This window comes from Sarcophilus harrisii, chromosome 4 (assembly GCF_902635505.1).
Source record: "Sarcophilus harrisii chromosome 4, mSarHar1.11, whole genome shotgun sequence".
Taxonomy (NCBI): domain Eukaryota; kingdom Metazoa; phylum Chordata; class Mammalia; order Dasyuromorphia; family Dasyuridae; genus Sarcophilus; species Sarcophilus harrisii.
This window is the reverse complement of record NC_045429.1, coordinates 219,650,647-219,671,520: the sequence shown is the minus strand read 5'-3', so window position 1 is coordinate 219,671,520 and position 20,874 is coordinate 219,650,647. Positions and strand designations below refer to the sequence as shown.

General features: G+C 36.4%; 2 protein-coding genes across 4 annotated transcripts in view; one reads left to right on the top strand and one right to left on the bottom strand.

Annotated features, from left to right (window-relative positions):
• Window positions 1-12,377, bottom strand: part of RARS2 (arginyl-tRNA synthetase 2, mitochondrial) — a 58,946-nt gene extending 46,569 nt beyond the window's left edge. For both annotated transcript variants that reach the window (XM_023503106.2, XM_003769269.4), the window contains exons 1-3: window positions 12,302-12,377; window positions 4,161-4,234; window positions 2,599-2,701 (exon numbers count right to left, since the gene is read on the bottom strand). In XM_023503106.2, coding sequence (XP_023358874.1) covers window positions 2,599-2,701; window positions 4,161-4,234; window positions 12,302-12,337 — 213 coding nt within the window. In that variant the 5' untranslated portion in view covers window positions 12,338-12,377. The remainder of the gene's footprint in view (window positions 1-2,598; window positions 2,702-4,160; window positions 4,235-12,301) is intronic.
• A 14-nt stretch (window positions 12,378-12,391) lies between these two features.
• The window catches only part of ORC3 (origin recognition complex subunit 3), a 116,743-nt gene continuing 108,260 nt past the window's right edge, over window positions 12,392-20,874 (top strand). Inside the window, exon 1 of one of the 2 annotated variants that reach the window (XM_023503103.2) lies at window positions 12,392-12,633. In XM_023503103.2, coding sequence (XP_023358871.1) covers window positions 12,610-12,633 — 24 coding nt within the window. In that variant the 5' untranslated portion in view covers window positions 12,392-12,609. The remainder of the gene's footprint in view (window positions 12,634-20,874) is intronic. The other variant, XM_012549204.3, reaches the window with a different exon arrangement.

Sequence of the window (20,874 nt, the reverse complement as noted above, 5' to 3'; positions counted from 1 at the left end):
TGTCTCTATTCTCCTAGGCTTATTATTTTTTAATCAGATAAACTCTTTCCAAGTTCCCTTCTTTTGTTTATCCCTTTCATCACTTCCTACCTTATATCCTTATATCTTACATCATGAAATGCTGTCCCACTCCAGATCTCCATTCTTCTCCTTTGAAATTCTAAATGTTTCTGGTAATGAGATGATGACTTGCCATCACAACAATCATTCTGACATGCAAATTTTATACATTTTATTTCTATCTGAGCATCATAAAGCATATAGTTTCATATTAAAATATTTTACATTAATATACATAATGTAAATAATTCAACTGGTGTTTAGTCAATTAATTTTGTTCTATGTGTCAGTTCTCAGAGTCATATAAGAACAAGGGTCTTGAATTGTGCATGTTTTTAACTTATTAACTATGTACAAATAAACAGGCCTGATGATATGTAGTTTGGAGAACTTAAGGAAATGGCTAATGTCTCTCTAAAACCATTAGCCAATATTTTTACAAAATAAAGTGCAACAAGAAGATTCTACAATGATCAATTCTGATGGACTTGACTCTTTCCAACAATGAGATGATTCATATCAGTTTCAATAATCTTGTGATGAAGAGAGCCATCTACACTCAGAGAGAGGACTGTGAGAACTGAGTATGGACCACAACATAGCATTTTCACTCTTTCTGTTGTTGTTTGCTTGCATTTTATTTTCTTTCTCAGTTTTTTTCCTTCTTGATCCAATTTTTCTTGTGCATCAAGATAACTGTATAAATATGTATATGTATACTGTATTTAACACATATTTTAACATATTTAACATGAATTGGATCATCTGTCATCTAGGGGAGGAGGTAAGGTTAAGGAGGGGAAAATTTTAAACACAAGGTTTTGCAAGGGTCAATGTTGAAAAATTACCCATGCATATGTTTTATAAATAAAAAGCTTTAATTTAAAAAAAATCATAAATAATAAAAATGAAAGATTGGAACAAAAACAAAAAACAATGTGCCTAAAATGTTTAAGATATTACACATGCATATAAATGCACATAATGTAAAAATCCAGTTCATGTCTGGACAACCACTGGCATGTTTTTCTATATATCTACTCATAATAATAGCTATAACTATCAGTTTCCTGAGTTATGTGTCTTATTATGTATATTAACTTCTGCATTCAGGTAACAGGTATAGATGATATTACTGTCTGAGGAAATTATGAAACTAGTTGATACCTCTAGTTATTATTTCTGAGAAATGATAGATATAAAGGATCAAAAAAGATGAAATGAAAGAAGGTAACTCAATGCTAGGCTCTACTACCCAAACCAGGAGATATAGTTTCAATTATACCACCAAGCCTCATGAACTGGCCAATGAAATCTTCATATGGGGGAAGAACTATCAAGGACAATAAAATAAAGACAAAAAGCTTCATTACAATGTTTTGTTTCTTTATTTGTTTTATAAATAAAGACCAGAGAATGATTAGCCTAGAGATTAAAAAAAAAAAAAAAAAAAAAGACTTCAAAATCATTAGGGTCTTCAAATATTTGAAGGGAAATCCCAAGGAAAAGAAATAGACTTCTTTTTCTTGCCACTAGACAACAAAACTAGGAACAATGGATAAAAATTGTAGAGAAAGATTTTATTTCATTTCACCTTAAAAAATATTTATTAAATGCTGACTGAATGATGTATAAAGCATTGTGCTTGGTCAAAACAAAATAATATTTCTTCAAGAGGAACTTATATTCTGATTAGAAATTAAAATAATAATAATAAAAAAGCTTTGTTTTTATTTTGGCTTGACTAAATGGGAAGTTTCTGCATAGAGCGAATTACATGCAGAAGAAGCTCCCTTAGGAGGTCTGAAGTTTTCCAGCAGAGAAAGGCTATACATTGTCAGGAACACTGTAAAAGGAGATTCACATTTTAACTACAGGTTAACTTAGACAGAAACCTATATATAGATGTCTTTCCTAAAGAGTGTTTGAATTAGTTTAAACAAAACAAAACTCTATTACTTATTTGCAGGATTGTTTTATCATCTTAGTTATCCCTTTATTAGCTAAATAACCTTTATTTTCTATTATATGCCATTTCTGATCCCAATTCTCTCTCTGCTTCACTTATAATTAGCTTCTTAACAGACCTGATCTAACTTCACATTCTGATACCACGATACAGACAACTTACATTTGGTCATTCATTACCCCTACATTTTTTCCCTGCTACTAAAGAAACCGTGGCTATTAGAAGTAAAAAAGATTTATTAAATCATACAAACTCTAACAATTTTCTATTACATCTAATCATTTTCTTCTCATTTTATGTTCATCTTCATCGAGAACTATTTTAAAATTGTTATCTACTACTTCAATTTATCCAAGATGCTGAATGAAGAATAAATCTGTTATTTTTATACAATTTGAAAAAAATCAGTTTTACAGTAATACTTTAAAATAAAATTATTTCACATTAGTCAGCTTTTTTGGGCAATGATTACTATAAATGTATGATTAAACAGACAGTCTGTTTTTAGCCCAGTAATAAACTTAATATCTAATAAAAAAAAAAACAACACAAATTAGGTATTAAAATACCTTCTCTGCTAGTCTTCGGGTTTGAACTTGAATATCTGGTTTTGAGTGACCACTGCTGCTCTCCAGCACAGAATGTACAGAAAGTTGGAAATCAGCTACTTCTCTAAAAAATATTGAAAGAGAATAAAATTGTTTCTCCCTATTAAAAAATTCACAGGAACTCTAAAGAAAGACTATGGCTATTTTCTATTTCCAACTTCTATTTACAATTTTAAAAAGCTTTTACATCAAGCAAAATAAATTTAAAAATGAGCCAACAATTTGCATTGCACTTTTGCTTTCTTCCCCTCCAACATGCAAAGTAATCTCAAGTCTATTATCTGGAATACTTCAGTGTTCCAAAGAGTTAAGCAGGGCAAATATTATTACTCTTTTTTTATTTTTTTATTTTTTACACTCGAGAAAATAACTTTCAAAAGGTACAATAACCAACAAGGGAAAAGTCTATTCTGCATCCAGTTCTCACAAATGGAAGAAATGAGTGGTAGAGTAGAAATAATAGGAATGTTGGGAGAGAAGAACCTGGATGTTTCAAGATATTACAGTGGTATTACTTCTTGTCTTCTTGAATGACAGCAGCTGATAGACAACACCATAGTACAGTGATATCTTCAGAACACGCACAAAAAAGAGAAAAAAGAATATAGAATATAGAAAAAAAGAGGCAGGACTCTAATACACTGGGTAGATCATTTACGAGGTACAAATAAAAAGCCCAAGCTGAAAAGGCAAAAAAAAAAAAAAGGCTTGATTCCAAGTCAGTGGAGGGAATATACAAACTAATGAAATCAACAGAATGTTTAAGATCCAAGTTTATATTTTATGCATATACTGAAATAGGTCTATCTTGGACGCCAACTATAAGATGGCTTGAGAACAGTTTTAAATGTGTTTCAATGTTGACTGCTGTTATGCTGAGAAAGGTGTCAAATTATATTATCTCTACTAGGGTCCTGTTTAGCTCTGAGAACAAAGTTCCTGAGAAGTATAGTTGGAGTGAGGGTGAAGAGACACTATATTCTACATACCATCAGTGCTTAGTCTATCAGAATTTAATTAATGGAGACTCTTGACAAGTTCCAGTTAATTTATTTGCTCTAAATTCTAGTTTAAAAAAAATCCTCTCCAAGAGAACAGCAGTATAGATAATATAGGAAAATTATCAGAACTTGTAATAAGTCAATATTTGAGACAACTACAGAATTTCATAGTTGAAAGGGCCTTCAGGATCTATATACTCTAAAAAAAATTCCCATTTTTACACACCCAATCTCTATTTGAAAATATCCAATTAGAACGAACTTATGACTTCCTGAGGCAAACCATTCTGACTTTTAGGCAAGACTAATTGTTCAAAGAGGAAATATAATTTTTTCTGTACATATATTTCTATAGTATAATGTCAATGAGAAAATGTTTTAATATATAAAATTTTACTTCCATAGCTGGCTCCCTGAAACTCAACTATTTTGTTTACTAGCATAAAATGTGTGTATACACATGCTATATCAATTTAGGTGAGCAGCATTTCAGTTTACTATATGGAAAAAAAAATACTTTACTCTTTTTTGGATATTGGAACTGCAGATATTGACTTGATCAAGTTTTCTGGTGGAAGATCCAAAACTCTGGATAGCTAAAATCAAAATAAAGTAAAAGCCAATTCAAAATGACTGTTAAAATATTTCACAGGTTCATATTCAGTCATATTACATGTGTATAGCTCCAATTTTAACTGATTCATTTAAAAAAATTTTCATTAAACAAGAATATCCAATGTTAAATATTTATTTGAAAAGCCAAAAATACTTATAAGGATAGGAAAACAAATGCTAACAATAATTCAGAAATCTGATCTTTAGAAAGAAAAACAAAAGAAAACATTCTCAAAATAAAACTCACATTTCCACATGGTAAACATGCCTAACTTCCATCATATTACAACCAGATATTTTTAATAAATGTCATCTGATTATACAATGCAATGCAATTAATAAATGTTGACTTAGGAATCACTTTACAAGGTTATGAACTTTTAAAAAAATGGTTTTAATTTATTTTGAACATGAAACCAAACACTATCTCTCCGCTCCCCCCTCCCTTGGCTACTGAGGTTAAGTGACTTGCCCAGGGTGACACAGCCAGTAACTGTTAAATGCCTGAAGCTGGATTTGAATTCAGCAAACACTTTTTAACTGTCAAGACATATATAATACTGAAATCCCCTAGAAACACTGGCTAGATAGTCTCACCCAAGTCAATTATAAATAATTTCACCTGGCGAATAAGATGAGAATCTTGCTAACCATCAAGTGATTAAGATTTTGAATGAACAAAACCAATTCTGATAGAAAAATGATTTAAACTGCTAAAAACAAATCCAATTTAATTTCAAATTATTTTAATGTTTATAGTAATAACTTTTAAATAAATGACAATGTTAACTCAAGTAGAAAAATCATTAAATTAAGCCAACAAAAGGCTTAGGGCTAAGATGAAGTTTCTATCAAAAGCTATTTAAAATTCAGTTTGGAATTTTTGTCTTTAATATTTATCATCAGAGGTTCATAAATGAAAACAAGAACAGAACTCAAAAGATATTTAGTCTAACACTTGAATTTTACAGATATGTTTTATAGAGTAAATTAATTGCCCAGGGTCACATTAACAAATTTACCATTGTGAATACATAGGCACACACAGACTGCAGGGTAATATTTTATTGGAGGTTTCCACTCTGAGTAACTGAGGTCAGTTTTTCAATTCAACAAAAATTTATTTAACATTATATACTTGGTTTTGGATTTACAACATGGACATGGAAAAATAATAGTCTTACAACTCAAAAATCTTATCACTTAACAGAAGTAAGCAATCATACAGACAATTATGGGCATATTATACATCTGGTCAAATACCTTCAAAAGCTCACCATGATCTGCTGAATAAAGCACAAAATTCTTAGTCCAGTATTAAGGCTATAAAATTTAGTTTCAACCTAACTGTTCAGTCTTACCTCACACTACTTATCTACTTCTTTCATGTTTTACCTAAAACTACTCATCATTTTTAATTTTTTGCTTCTGTGCCTCTGTTCACATTACTCTGAACTTGGAAAACCTTATCTACATTTCTACATAACAAAATATACCTGCCCTTAAAGAATCAGTTCAAATGTCATCTGTTTCACATGACCTTCCATACTCATATCAACCATCCATCCTCCAATTCACAACACTTTCTTTTGTGCCCTTTTTCTTTTAATTCTTGTTCTCGACTTTGTATTATAGTTATTTATAAGGGAAATAGTTAAAAATGCTAGAATGACCGTTCGCAAACCTCTATTTCATATGGAGGTCAACTCCCTTTTCAAACTATAAACTCCTTAAGGGCAAAGATAGAAATACAATCTGCTTCTAGTTTCCTAAACTTCCTTCACTTCCCTTTTCCAGACCCCAATCACACTCCCCCCCCCTTTTTTTTTCATTAAAAATCCTTCTTTGATCCATCCTCTCTAAAAGTGGCTAGTACTGTTTTCAATTAATCCCTCTCTCTTATTTCCCTCAAACCCCTTATTTCTTCTTATCTCCCTATTAAGCTGAATTATTTGCCCAACAGCATGTTTTAGATGAATGGGTATATCCTCTATCCTTTCTTGAGCAGTTCAGATGAAAGTGATGTGATGCTCTGTTACTACCCCTTCCTCTTTATTTATATAATTTTCTACTTGTCCATCCTGATTATGTGAAATGGCAATTTCCTCCTTTTCTTTCCTTTCTCTTTTAAATGTCATCAAAACATTAACAAAACCACTCTCAAAACTCTTGATATTATAATTCTGAGAGGACACATATCTCCCTCATCACTTATTTAGTTCCCTCTGATTGTTCACTTGTATTTTTACCTTTCTATTTCTCGGAACTCCAGTGTTTGTATTCTCTAAGGTCTTTCCATTAAGAATACCAAGAAGACCTCTATTTCATTGTCATTGTCATTCAGTTGTTTTCAGTGTGTCCAACTCTTCATAACCCCTGGAGTAGTTTGTTATTTCCTTCTCCAGATCATTTTATATTTGTGAAAACTGAGGCAAACAGTCACAGAGTTAGTAAGAATCTGAGGCCAGATTTAAAGTCAGGAAAATGAGCCTTCCTGACTCCAGACCCTACATAAAACACTTAGTTTTCCTGTGTAAATTATTCTTGTAAGCCTTTATCTTCTGCCTTTTAAAATTTGGCAGTCCAAACTCTGTTGCTCAAATGGAGTGGCTGCCAAATCTTGTGTGATCCTAATTGTGGATACTCAGGGCTGAACTCTCTTTTTAGCTGTTTGCAGTATTTTTTCTTTATTGAAAGCTCTTAATGGAATTTTTTTGTTTGAAGGTTTTTCCAGGAGATGACCGTTAGATTATATTTTTTTTACTCTGGTTCTAATAGATTTGGGAAGTTTTCAATCATGATTTATAAAAATGACAAGGATCTCTTTCTCTTTCTTTTTGGTATAAACTTTAGAGATTCAATGATTTGTAAACTTTCTTCTTGTTTTCCAGAACAGTTTATGAAATGAGACACCTTACATTTTTTCAATCTAATTATATTTTATTATTTCTTATTGTCTCATGGAATCATTAACTTCTCTTTGGTCAATTCTAATATTCAAGGAATAAAGTTTTGAACCTTTTCTACTAAGCTATTAATTTTTCCATCTGTTTCAGAAATCTTGTTTTATTTAAAAATATTATTTTTAAGTTAGGCTCATTACATTTCTTGTAGGAATTCTTATTGATCTAAAGGCTAAATTGCGTTTTTCTTTGAAGCATACCCTATAGATGTTTTAAAGGTTATTCTCTTTTTTCTGGGTTTCTGTCTTGGGTGTTTTCTCTCTCTAATAGTCATTTAAGATTGATGTCTATTTTTTTTATTCATTCTTCTAGTCTAACTTCTTTTTTTCTTTTACATTTTTTAAAATAAAAGCTTTTGCTTTTGTTTTCATTTAAAAAATAGCTTACTTTCAAAATGCATAGTTTTCAACATTCACCCTTGCAAAACCTTGTGTTCCAAATTTTTCTTCCTCTTCCCTTCCCCTCCACTACTAGACAGTAAGTAATCCAATATATGTTAAACACGTGCAGTTTTTCTATACATATTTCCAGATTTATCATGCTACACAAGAAAAATCAGATCAAAAAGGAAAAAAAATAGGAAAAAAGCAAACAACAACAAAGATGAAAACACTGTGTTCTACATTCAGTCCTCACAGTCCTCTTTCTGGATGCAGATGGCTCTCTCCATCATAAAGCTATTGGAGTTCAGCCTTACTTCTTAAACTGAGACTTTGCGTTTGTGGTTATAAGCACTCCTTCTGGAGGAAACAGTGGGAAATAATATAATCCTGACTTGTATTACTTGGAGTTTTATTGTTACAGTCTCTATGTTTTGAGTGTATATTCCTTAGGCATCTATCTATAAATAGTTTTGGCTAGAAAACACAAACTTTTATCACTCCTAAGAAGTCTGACCAAGGGCTGCCTTCCTGATCTTAGCTTTGCAAGCTTCCAATACTATCTGGTTCTCAGCCCACAACTGTAATCTTGACCCTGACTAGAACTCCAGTACGCCGTTCTGTGTTGAGAAATTCTGTGCGTTAGGTACACTCTTGGAGATCCACAAACTCTGCCTTGCAGCTTAGCAACAAACCTGAGCCCAAGTCAGTAGCTAAGTGCCTATTCCTTCTCCAGAATCAGAACACAGAGTTAAGATTCACCTCTTAAGAAATCTTGCCCTGGTCCCTAACCTGTAAACTAAATTCAAAATTATACCCTAAAGTCAGACTGCCCCTACTGTGAGTCTCCTTTGATCTTAATACTTGTCCTGATTACTTGCCTTTAGGCTGAATCCATAGTGACTAAAAAATTGACCCCCTGTGGTGTGTGTGTCCTTATCTATTCTTTTCACTATGGCTCTTCTTCAGATTTTGTTGAAGTTGCAGAACTGTATTGTACCATTTTCTTCTACTACATCATTGTTACAGATCATATTTTCAGTACTTGCCTCATTGCCCAGCATAGGGTCCTGAAAATAGGCAATCAATATTTGCACAAATAAAGTAGACTATAAGGCTGTTAAAGGGCTGTGCAGTTTGAAAAGATTATAACCACTGCATTAGATAAATATTTCAAAGCTCCTTACCAAATAGCTCCACTTTATCTAATCTCTAATGCTTTATTTTTATCTTTAATTATGATATATATATTTAATAATTATCTTTAATTCATCCTCTCTGATCCAGTAAGTTCCCTCTCCTTATTAAATCCCTAATATCCAGGTTTATTACTTCCTTAAAACCTTTATGTTTTTCTCCCTGCTTCCTTACCTTCCCCCCAGTCCTATGATGTTTTTTGTCCTTTCAAGTCCAAGTGAGTCAACAAGTTCTACTACATTTAATTTATCACAAAATAGCAGAATTTCAGAGCTGGCAGGAACCACTCCCCAAAAAGAATACTCTGCATAATTTTTTTCGTTCTTTTCTATTTGTATCTCTAAATGCTTAGTGCTTAGCATATAGTAAGAACTAATATATTTTTTAATTCATTCATTTATCAAGCATCAAATATTTAAGTTCTTGCTGTGCCAGACACATTGGTAGATATTAGATACAAATACACTGGGTACAACTACAGAATGAAACCCTACTCACAAGGTAGCTCATCCTCCAAAAGGAAAGAAAGGAATCAAGAATAATGTTAAGGTTACAAACCTTAGTGATGGGAAGGGATGGTGGTGCCTTCAAAAGAAGTAGTAAAGTCTTAGAGGGAAAGACTTTAAAAGGGAAGAGATGGACTCAGTTTTGGATATGTCTGAGGCATCTTAGTAACATCCAGTATGAATGTTTCATTGAGAGTTGATATTATGAACAGATGGTAAAGCTCAGGAAAGAAAATGATCTCATTTTGTCATAACAACTTTGAGAAGGTGATATTATCCCTCTTTTGCAAATGAGGAAATTTATCATATACATGACATTTTTTGTGAATTTCAATCATCTTTATAGAAACAACAATTTAATCTATGGGAGTTGATGAAGTTACCAAAAAAGCATAAAAGTAGAAGCAGACCTAGAACAGAATCTTGAGAAAAAGTTAGAAGGCAAGCTACAGAAGATGAGCCAAAAAAGGAGACTTGAGAAAGATGGACAGGTGGGAGAACTAGGAGTGCACAGTTTCACAAAAAACCCCAAGAGGAGAAAACATTCAAGTGTGATAAATACTGGTAAATGGAGTGGAAAGGTTTAGAAGAATGAGGACTGAAAGAAAAAAAAAGATTGCAAAATCTGATAATGAAGAAATTGTTGTCAATTTTGAAGAGAGTAGTTTCAATTGAGTGATGAGATTCAAAGTCAGACAGCAAAGGGACTAAGAAGTGAGAGGAAATGAAGTATAGACAACTTTTTCAAAGAATATGGTTAAGCAAAGGAGAACTATAATTCAACTGCTTGAGACAATGGTAGGGTCTAATGAAGAATTTTTAAGGAGACAAACATGTTCTAAGGCTGGAGAAATGAGTCAGTAAACAAGAAAAGGTTGAAGATGAGAGACACATAGAAAATGACAATATAATCTGCTGGAGAAATGGAAAGAATCTGCTCAAAATCACACAGAGAAAGTTGGGCCTTGACAAAGAAAAAAGCCATCTTTCTGTTGGATACTGGGTGAGAAAGAAGTGGGAAATAATATCAGTGAATTTTGAGATGAATTGACTCAATATTTTCAATACAAAGCCAAGGTCCTAGATTAAAAGAGAATGGTCTGGGGATGGGAGATGAAGGAAACCTGAAGGAAAAAAAGTATCATAATATCTTTAAAATCAAAGTACATGGGAACCAGGAATTTATTTAAGATATAGTCAAAAGATTTCTTTGGATAATTCCCTTCCACCCACTCCTCCTCATACAAATGAATATTAAACCTAATAGAAGTATGAAAATCTGGCCTTCAAATTACTTAGAATCACACCAAAATTTCACTATTTATATAGCCTTTTGTAATTATTTTAGTAATGTTTAGGATCACAAGATTAAAACTGGGAGGGTCTTTAGGTCATCCAGTTCATCAAAACCTCTCATTTTACAATGAGAAAACTGAGGCCCAGATGGAAAGACCTTGCCTAAACTGCATTTATTGGTCTCTTCTTAACTGCTAAGCACTGCACAAAAGCAAAAAAAAGATACAAAAGCAAAAATGAAAGACTCAAGTCAAGGAATTATATTCTGAAATAGGAGATGACATACATGCCTGTGTGTATGTATGTTGTATATTTAAAATGTTATACAGACTATACCTATATATGTCATTTAATATAAATATATAGAGGGTAACTTTGGGGAGGAGGCTAATTAATTAGCAACTGGTTGGGTTGTAGGAGGAGCAGACTCGGGTAAAAGAGGGTCCTTGAAAAGCCTTTCAGGGAGGCCTGGAGAGACTTACACGAACTGATGCTGAGTGAAATGAGCAGGACCAGGAGATCATTATATACTTCAACAACAATACTAGATGATGACCAGTTCTGATGGACCAGGCCATCCTCAGCAACGAGATCAACCAAATCATTTCTAATGGAGCAGTAATGAACTGAACCAGCTACGCCCAGAGAAAGAACTCTGGGAGATGACTAAGAACCATTACATTGAATTCCCAATCCCTATATTTATGCACACCTGCATTTTTGATTTCCTTCACAAGCTAATTGTACAATAATTCAGAGTCTGATTCTTTTTGTACAGCAAAATAATGTTTTGGTCGTGTATACTTACTGTGTATCTGATTTATATTTTAATATATTTAACATCTACTGGTCATCCTGCCATCTAGGGGAGGGGGTGGGGAGGTAAGAGGTGAAAAATTGGAACAAGAGGTTTGGCAATTGTTAATGCTGTAAAGTTACCCATGCATATATCCTGTAAATAAAAGGCTATTAAATAAAATAAATAAAATTAAAAAAAATAAAAAATAAAAAAAGCAAAGCCTTTCAGGAAACGAGGGACCGTAAGAACTGTGAATAAAGAGGATGGATTCCAAGCTTGGATGAGTGATCGCACAGGTAGTAAAAGGCAGCAGCGGGGCTCAAATCCAGATTCCCGGTCTACCCTATTCACCACAAGAAATTTGAGATATTTACTTCAAGAATTATTCTCTTTCTCTGCCCCCATTTAAAAGCTGGTTGAGGAGATTGGTTCCAAGAGGCAAAGTGACCAGCCTAGCCCCACGCACGTTATCAATCTCCCACGCTAGTCCAAAAGAACGACCAGGACTGGACGGAAGTGCAGCTGGGTGAGCCGCAGCCCGAAGCTCCTAACACAAAGTGGGCGTTTCAACAACGTCCACAGGGCTGTCGGGAGAAAGCAAAGTAAAGCTCCCTGGGCACGTGAGTCGCAGGTTCGCTCCCCCTACCCGCCAGTGGGCGGTCAAGCTGGAGGATCACGGAGAGGAGCGAGTGAGAGTGAGGAGCTGCCAACTCCGATCCCCGTCGCATGGCTCCTGACACCGACCGCTCCGGGTCTCCCCAAGGAGGCCGAGGCTCGGCGCGACAGCCCGGAGAGAGGCGCGCTGCCGCCCGGGGGCTCCCAAGCCCGAGGCGGCAGGGGCAGGAGGCGTCCCCGGAGAAGTTGTCCCGGCTGAGCTTCCCTCCCCCACTGCCGGCAGGCCTGGTACCTGAGAGGCGATGGACCTGCGGAAGGTGCAGGCCATGGCTCCACAACTCCAGAACGTGAGACTGGGCCCTCGCGAGCCACCACCACCCCGCCCAGCCAGCCGGGTCAGCGTTCATCCCACCCCGCCCCTTTCCCTACGCTCCGCCCCCAGGCCCCCAAGAACCGCCGTTCCGGAAGCAGACTGCGAACCAATCGCTGATCAAGAACTCTCTTCCTCTGCTTCCGACCTTTCTCCCCGCCCCATCCGTCTGCCGCTGGGGAACTCGGGAAATGCTCAATGCCACTTGAATCAAGCGGGTGCTGGGCATCATGGCTACCTCCTCGGTGTCCAAGGTGAGTGGGCGGAGGGGGCGCGTCTCCGGGCACGTACCTCCCGCTCATTCCTCCGCTCCCCGGCTACGCCCTCTCCCTTCTCCTGCTGCCGCGTGTGCGGCCTCTCTCTCACTCTGTCCCCATCCTGGCTCTGACGGCCCTCGCGGCTCGTGACTCGCCGGGAGCCCCGAGGGAGGGGGCAGCCGAAGCGGAGCCCGGGCAGGCAGCGCTCAGGAAGCTCTCGAGTTCAAATTCGGCCTCAGACGTTTAGGGTCAGTGTGACCGCTATTTGTCCGGGTTCCCAACTGTAAAAAATGGGGATATTTGCCGGATTGTCGTGAGGAACAACTGAGATAATACTCATAAAGGGCTTGGCACCCAGTAGGTGCTAGGTAAACGCTTATTCTCCCTAGGCCGCCTTTGAGAAGCAGACCCTTATTCGTAACTTTGACCCACCTATCTTTTTTTTTTTTTTTAATAGCCTTTTATTTGCAGGTTATATGCATGGGTAATTTTACAGCATTAACAATTGCCAAACCTCTTGTTCAATTTTCCCTCTTTCCCCACCCCTCCCCAGATGGCAGGATGACCAGTAGATGTTAAATACATTAAAATATAAATTAGATACACAATAAGTATACATGACCAAAAGCGTTATTTTGCTGTACAAAAGAATCAGACTCTGAAATATTGTACAATTAGCTTGTGAAGGAAATCAAAAATGCAGGTGGGCATAACTATAGGGATTGGGAATTCAATGTAATGGTTCTTAGTCATCTCCCAGAGTTCTTTTTCTGGGTATAGCTAGTTCAGTTCATTACTGCTCATTGGAAATGATTTGGTTGATCTCGTTGCTGAGGATGGCCTGATCCATCAGAATTGATCATCATATAATATTGTTGTTGAAGTATATAATGATCTCCTGGCCCTGCTCATTTCACTCAGCATCAGTTCGTGTAAGTCTCTCCAGGCCTTTCTGAAATCATCCTGTTGTTGACCCACCTATCTTATCGCGTTCGCTGGTAGACCAGATAGTACTATTCAAGGCCTTACACGTCCCAGTTTTCTCGCCTTAACCCACTCTGAAATCCTATGGAGTAAGCTTGAAAAGTAAGAACAGAATCAGCTAGTTTTACTCAGTATTTTACAGATGAGGAAACAGACCGATGGAGGTAGAGGAACTTAGCTGATGTCATACAGGTGATAAGTGAACAGATCTGAACCCGGGGCTTCCTAGTTTCCATTGTGCACAGAGAACACAAAGTAGTGTTGAATTCACACCTAGCTCTTGCCGCTCTAATTTGGTGCTTTCTCCTCAGGCTTTTATAGTCTTCTATAGACTTGCAAGTTCTTTGAAGGTAATTAATTGGCTTTTCCCCCAGCTACTTATATGACTTCCCTGCACTCTATAGACACATAATAAGTGCTTATTGATTTAATGACTTCCAGCCAGAAATAGCTCTTTCCTCAAACTTATTAGACAACTTTTCATTTGTTCTCCTTACCGTCGTCTCATGGCCCAGTTGAAAACTTAAATCCAGGGTACATATCAAACTGTGCCAATTATAATTTAGATAAACAGGCACAAAAACACTTGATTTAGGAAGGAGTTGAGGGAAGAGAAACAAGCAGTGTGACTGCCAGAGTCGTGGAGGTGGAAATGGAGAGGAATATAGAGAATCTTCTTTTTCTTTCTTTCTTTCTCTCCTTCCTTCCTCCCTCCCTCCCCTCCCTCCCTCCCTCCTCCCTCCCTCCCTCCCTCCTTCCCTCCCTCCTCCCTCCCTCCTTTCTTCCTTCCTTTCTTTCTTCTTTTCTTCCTTCTTCCTTCCTTCCTTCCTTCCTTCCTTCCTTCCTTCCTTCCTTCCTTCCTTCCTCCCTCCTTCCTTCCTTCCTTCCTTTCTATCTTCTTTTCTTCCTCCTTCCTCCTTCCTTCCTTCCCTCCTTTCCTTCCTTCCTTCCTTCCTCCCTCCCTTCCTCTCTTCTTCCTTCCTCCTTCCTTCCTTCCTTCCTTCCTTCCTCCCTCCTTCCTTCCTTCCTTCCTTTCTATCTTCTTTTCTTCCTCCTTCCTCCTTCCTTCCTTCCCTCCTTCCTTCCCTCCTTTCCTTCCTTCCCTCCTTTCCTTCCTTCCTTCCTTCCTCCCTCCCTTCCTCTCTTCTTCCTTCCTCCTTCCTTCCTTCCTTCTTCCTTCCTATCTTCTTTTCTTCCTCCCTCCTTCCTTCTTTCCTTCCTTCCTTCCTTCCTTCCTTCCTTCCTTCCTTCCTCCTCCCTCCCTCCCTCCCTCCCTCTCTCCTTCCCTCCTTCCTTCCTCCCTCCCTCCACCAGGATCACATAACTACCTAGTAAGTGTCAAATATCTGAGGCTGCTTTTGAACTCAGGACTGCTCTATCCACTGTCACCTAGAAGCTATGAATGAGAGAAGAGGAAATTTTTATCTCTGTTGTGTGCAGCACATTTGTTTCCCAGGAACAGAAAGAGCACCAGCTCTGGTGACACAAGGTCAGGGTTCAAATTCTGTCTGTAATACTTGCTACATATTTGACCCCAGAGCAAGTAACTTGGGCTCACATTTCCTTTAAAGTGGGAAATTATACTAGATAGCTTCTGAGGTCCCTTACTGCTCCAGATTTGAGATCTTTGAAATAAAAGCACTTTGATAAGTCCAGGTTTTAACTACTCTAATTCCAGATCCCAGTAACTACTCTAGAAGATGCTTTAGGAAAAGAACATAAATAGTACACTTGATACATATAATAAATATTTATTGAAAATATATATTTGGAGTGGGAGTTGGGCATGGATGGGAATGTCAGACACAGGAACAGAATCCAGGAAAACTACTCGATGACTTGATGCTGTCCACCTCTCCTTTTTCCTCATTCCCTAATTCCCTGGCATGCTTTGTGGAAGGGGTAAGTTCTCCTTTTGATCGGTAGCATTCTGTATCAGTTAGTCTATAGCATTATGTGATTAGCTTCATACTGGGTGATGACAAATAGAAGCAAATAATAAATTAACTAGGCCTTGCTTTTAAAATTATTCTGAATGTAACTTTTATTATCATCCCCATCTCCCAAACTGGGGAACAGGGAGAAAAAAAAAAAAATTTTTTTAACAAATATGCATATTTCAGGCAAATCACATTTGGACACTGGTCATGTCCAGAAATGTATAGCTCTTGCTGAACTCTGAGTTCATCACCTCTCTGGCAGGAATTGGATACCACACTACATAATTACGGTTCTGGAATTGTTTTTGTAGTCTGAATTGGTAAGAGTTTAAAATCTTTATGCCAAAGCATAATACATTTTGCTCCAGCCTCTTATTTTACCTTAGTGAATTATGTTTAAAGTTTTGGATTTTGCTTTCTAATCTATTCTGCTATCCTCTTTTGTTTTATGGGTGAATTCATCCCATTCACATTCATAGTAATGACTGTTAACTGTATATTTCCCTCCATCCTACTCCATTATACTTTTTCTTCTTTTCCCTATACCTTCTTCATAAAAAAAGAGGGTGGTAAGGGAGAAATGGTATGCTAAGCATTAGTGCTCTAGGTTTGGTGCAACTTGATTCTACTTCCTTTCCCTAATTTTCTTTTCCTTACCTGGAATCCAGTCACTGTTTCTTATCTTTTCTTTAAACTCCACTTTTTCAATCTATACTCTTTTGTTAGAGTTTGTTTTGCTTGGGACTAATGCCTTTCTCCTTATTCTGACATTTCCTGTAGAGTGCCGCAGATAGTGGAGAGGTCAGAGAACAGCAACTGCCTCTCCGTCTCCTTATATCATCATCATCATCCTCTCACATGAAGAAATTAATTCTACAGGTCTGAGACCTCCACCAGCCACTGGCAGGTGGCTCCTGTATCACAACAGTTTCCCTTGACCTTTTCCAAACCTCCTCTTTCTTTTTTATGTGAAATGTATTTCTCTACCCAATTTTGAGGCAGATAAGTAGTGAAATGGATAGAACACTGGTGTTAGAATCAGGAATATTCATCTTCAAGTGTTCAAATTCAGGCTCAGGTGTGTGCCCTGGGCAAGTCACTTAATCTTTTTTGCCTCAGTTTCCTCATCTGTAAAATGAGCTGAAGAATGGCAAACCACTCCAGTATCTTTGCCAAATCTAACTCTGTGTATATATTTATATGTACATATATATTTGTGTGTTTTCTGCCCCCCTTTGACTAGTTGAGAGATTCTAGTTGTCCCGCCTACCCTTTCCTTCTTGTCCCTTTAGCCATCTATTTCCTCACACTGATTATGCTTTCCTTTCTCTTATTCCCTAATGGTATATTATACTTCTTTTTTATTCCTCTTCTTCCTTTAATATCATCAAAATAATATCTCAGGCTCTTTGTCTAATTAGACATTGTATATGACCATCCAAGATGATGATAGACTTCTAAAGAGAGAAATGAATTATTTCCTCATATCAAAATGAAAATAATTTTTTCTTGTTTTATTCTCTTAGGATTGTTGTTCATGTTTTTTTCCCATTGTGTTTTAATATTTCTTCAATTTTGCAGTCATTGGCTTTCATTTGGTTGTTTTTAATTTTCAGGTGGATTTTTTTTTTCCTTGGGCAAGGTTTTGTACCCCTTGTGCAAGGCTGCTAATTCTTTTCCAATTCCACTATCTTGTCTTTCCTCTCAGTTCAAAAAAATTATCAATCAAGTGAAGTTAACTAAGAGAAGACACCTTGAGAAGTGAGCTTGGAGTCCAAATCCAGTTATAAAATTTTAACAGACTTAGAAGTCTAATCCTAACCGCCTGGGCTATTTCCCTTTCCTGTTCTGCTTTTTGTTTCATTCCAGCAAAGAATATATTTATTTTAAATCCATCTTTGCATTTGCATAGCACTTTTATTTTTCACTTTGCTTTAACTCCATTATTGAGTTTTGATCCTCACAGTAGAATTCCAGAATTTGGAGTTGGAAGGGACTGTTAACATTTTCTTTTCCCCAAAATTTCCAACTCATGCATGGCTCATGAATTCCCTCTGCAGTATTTGATAACCTTATTTTTATCTGAAAACATTTGATGATAAAGAAATCACTAAAATTTTACTTTGGGAATTCTTTTAGTTATCAAAGATTTTAATTTTTTTTAGCCAAAACTTGCTTTTCTTCTTCTGAATCTTCTCTTTTTTCTTTTTCTTTTTCATCTGTCCTTTAGCTCCAACACGTCATTTCAAATATTTAAAGATAGTATTCACATCTTCTCCTCCCCACCCCAATGGATAAAAATAATAGCAACAACAATCCAGTTTATTCTTTTCTGAATATCCCTAATTTCTTCAATTAAGCTTTATAAATAATTATTTCCAGTAACCTCACAATCTTAAGTTGCCCTAATTTGGACACATTTCTACTTTTCAGTGTACTTTTTAAAAAGTGACAAGCGGAAGGAAGGGGATATCATGACATGCAAGTGAATTGGATTTAAGTGAGGGAGGGCTGGGCCTATCTCACTTTTCCCTCCAGAGCCATCTGTGTCCAGTGGCCAGATAGAGATCAGGATGACTGGAGATGGCCCTGGATGCAATGGGATACTTTGGCCTTTTTAAGTTTGACTGAAGCCACCCCATTGAGTGCTTAGGGCTAAGTAGCAATTGAGGCAAAGAATTTTCTCTTTCCGGGAAATAAATTGGGAAAACATTTTTACATTCAAAGGTTCTGATAAAGGCCTCATTTCTAAAATATATAGAGAATTGACTCAAATTTATAAGAATTCAAGCCATTCTCCAGTTGATAAATGGTCAAAGGATATGAACAATTTTCAGATAAAGAAATTGAAACCATTTCTAGTCATATGAAAAGGTGCTCTAAATCACTATTGATCAGAGAAATGCAAATTAAGACAACTCTGAGATACCACTATACACCTGTCAGATTGGCTAAGATGGCAGGAAAAGATAATGACTAAAGTTGGAGGGGATGTGGGGAAAATGGGACACTGATACATTGTTGGAGGAACTGTGAACAGATCCAACCATTCTGGAGAGCAATTTGGAACTATGCTCAAAAGCTTATCAAACTGTGCTTACCACTCTGATCCAGCAGTGCTTATACTGGGCTTATCTCCCAAAGAGATCTTAAAGGAGGGAAAGGGACCCACATGTGCAAAAATGTTTGTGACAGCCCTTTTTGTAGTGGCAAGAAACTGGAAACTGAGTGGATGCCCATCAATTGGAGAATAGCTGAATAAATTGTGGTATATAAATGTTTTGGAATATTGTTCTGTAAGAAATGACCAGCAGGATGATTTCAGAGAGGCCTGGAGAGACTTAAGTGAACTGATGCTAAGTGAAATGAGCAGAACCAGGAGACACTATACATGGCAACAACAAGAATATATGATGATCAATTTTGATTAATGTGGTTCTCTTCAACAGTGAGATGATTGAAATCAATTCCAATTGTTCAGTGATGAAGAGAGTCATCTACACCCAAAGAGAGAACCGTTGGGAGCTGACTGTGGTTCACAACATAGCATTCTCACTCTTTTTTGTTGTTGTTGTTGTTGTTTGCTTGCATTTTATTTTGCTTCACTTTTTCTCTTGTGAGGCACAATAATTGTACAAATATGTATGCATTAAAAAAAATAATTTCTTCTTTCACCTAGTCTAAAAAAAAATCTAAATAAATGAAAGAATGAATCTGAGAAAATCCTTACTTCAGAATGAGAAGCAAAGAGATCTAGGGTGGAGAAGAAAGAATAAAGACCTGAAGGAAAGGAAGCTAATTCACAGGAACAGCAATTGTTTATCCTTCAAAATTCAGTTGATTAAAAAAAAAAAAGAAAGAAAGAAAATTTATATTAGCTTCAGAGAACAAGTGGCATCAAAAGACCCAGGCTCATTTTTTCCATTTCTCACTATCTTAGCTGTGTGTGTGTGTGTGTGTGTGTGTGTGTGTGTAGGAGGTAGTGACTTGCCTAGGATCATTCATCTAGTAAACATCTGAGTATGAATTGGAACTCAGGTCCTTCTGACTCCTGGAGTCCTGGAGTCAGTAACATTAAAGTAACATTAAAAGACATAGTGTCTATAAAATAAGGAGATGCTGTCTGGACCATATCTGGATTATTGTGTTTAATTCTGAATACTGTATTTCAGAAAGGACAATTAGAAGTTGGAGGATGTATCCAGGATGAATAGGAGACTGGAGTCATAGGAATATCATTTTATCATTTGTATTTGATGGCTATCTTTTGTGAGAGTGGCAAACGATTTTGAGTTATGTATCTCTATTTCATTCTTCACTTGATACTGAAAGTTGATATTCTTGAAAAAAATTGTTTTTTGGCTCTACCAAGGGATTGTATATGATCTTAATATGCATGGGAGAACACCCTATTGGAGAAGAGTGTTTAGAGCTACATTTTACTTTAGCAAAGCAAATGCTTTTTAAAAACAATCAAGTACAATCTTGGATTATCTACACTGCTCACATTATTGAGGATACTATAATTTGCAAAAGCTTGTTTTCTATTTTCATTTAAGATAGCATTGATGCATGTTTAAATAATTTTCATGAGGGATTTGTAGAATTGAGATAATAGATATGGGTCCTATTTTGGAGGTTCTATATAATATGCTTCATATTTTACCATCCAAGGAAGCTTTCTTCAATTCAAATTTACTATATGAAAATGTATTATGACCAGTTGAAGTGGATGCGATTAAATGTTGAAAATTTTGCTCTGCCTTCTAAGACTCTTAATGGAAAACATGAACATCCCCTTTAATATCATGTTAAAAATAATTGAGAACATTCCCTTGAGAGAGTATAGAGAATAGCTTGGGTACTTATTGAATCATATTGATATCTCATAGAAGATGTTTGAGTCAGGCTATTGACCTGAACTTGGACTTGAAGCCTATAAAAGTGAGCCCACAGATGAATGAATGAAAAAAGCATTTATTAAGTACTTACTATTTGTCCAATCCAGATCTTGAGAAAAATCAGAAGTCTAGAGGAACTTGAACATAATTATTGACCAGAAGATAGATGTTCTTTGGCCACTAGGAGAAAAAGTCTGCTTACTCATATAGTCCTCTCTGGGGAACTCCTGCCTCAAAGATGATACTTGTGATGAGGAAGAGGCAGGATAATAAAGGCTTTTTCAAAGAGGGAATCACATATTTTAAATGTTGCTGCTGCCATTTTCATACCTCACACCTCACTTCCTGGCATGAACCCCCAAGTGAACTAGTGACATCTCTACGGCCCTTGCCAGTTCGAAGCAGTTATGGAA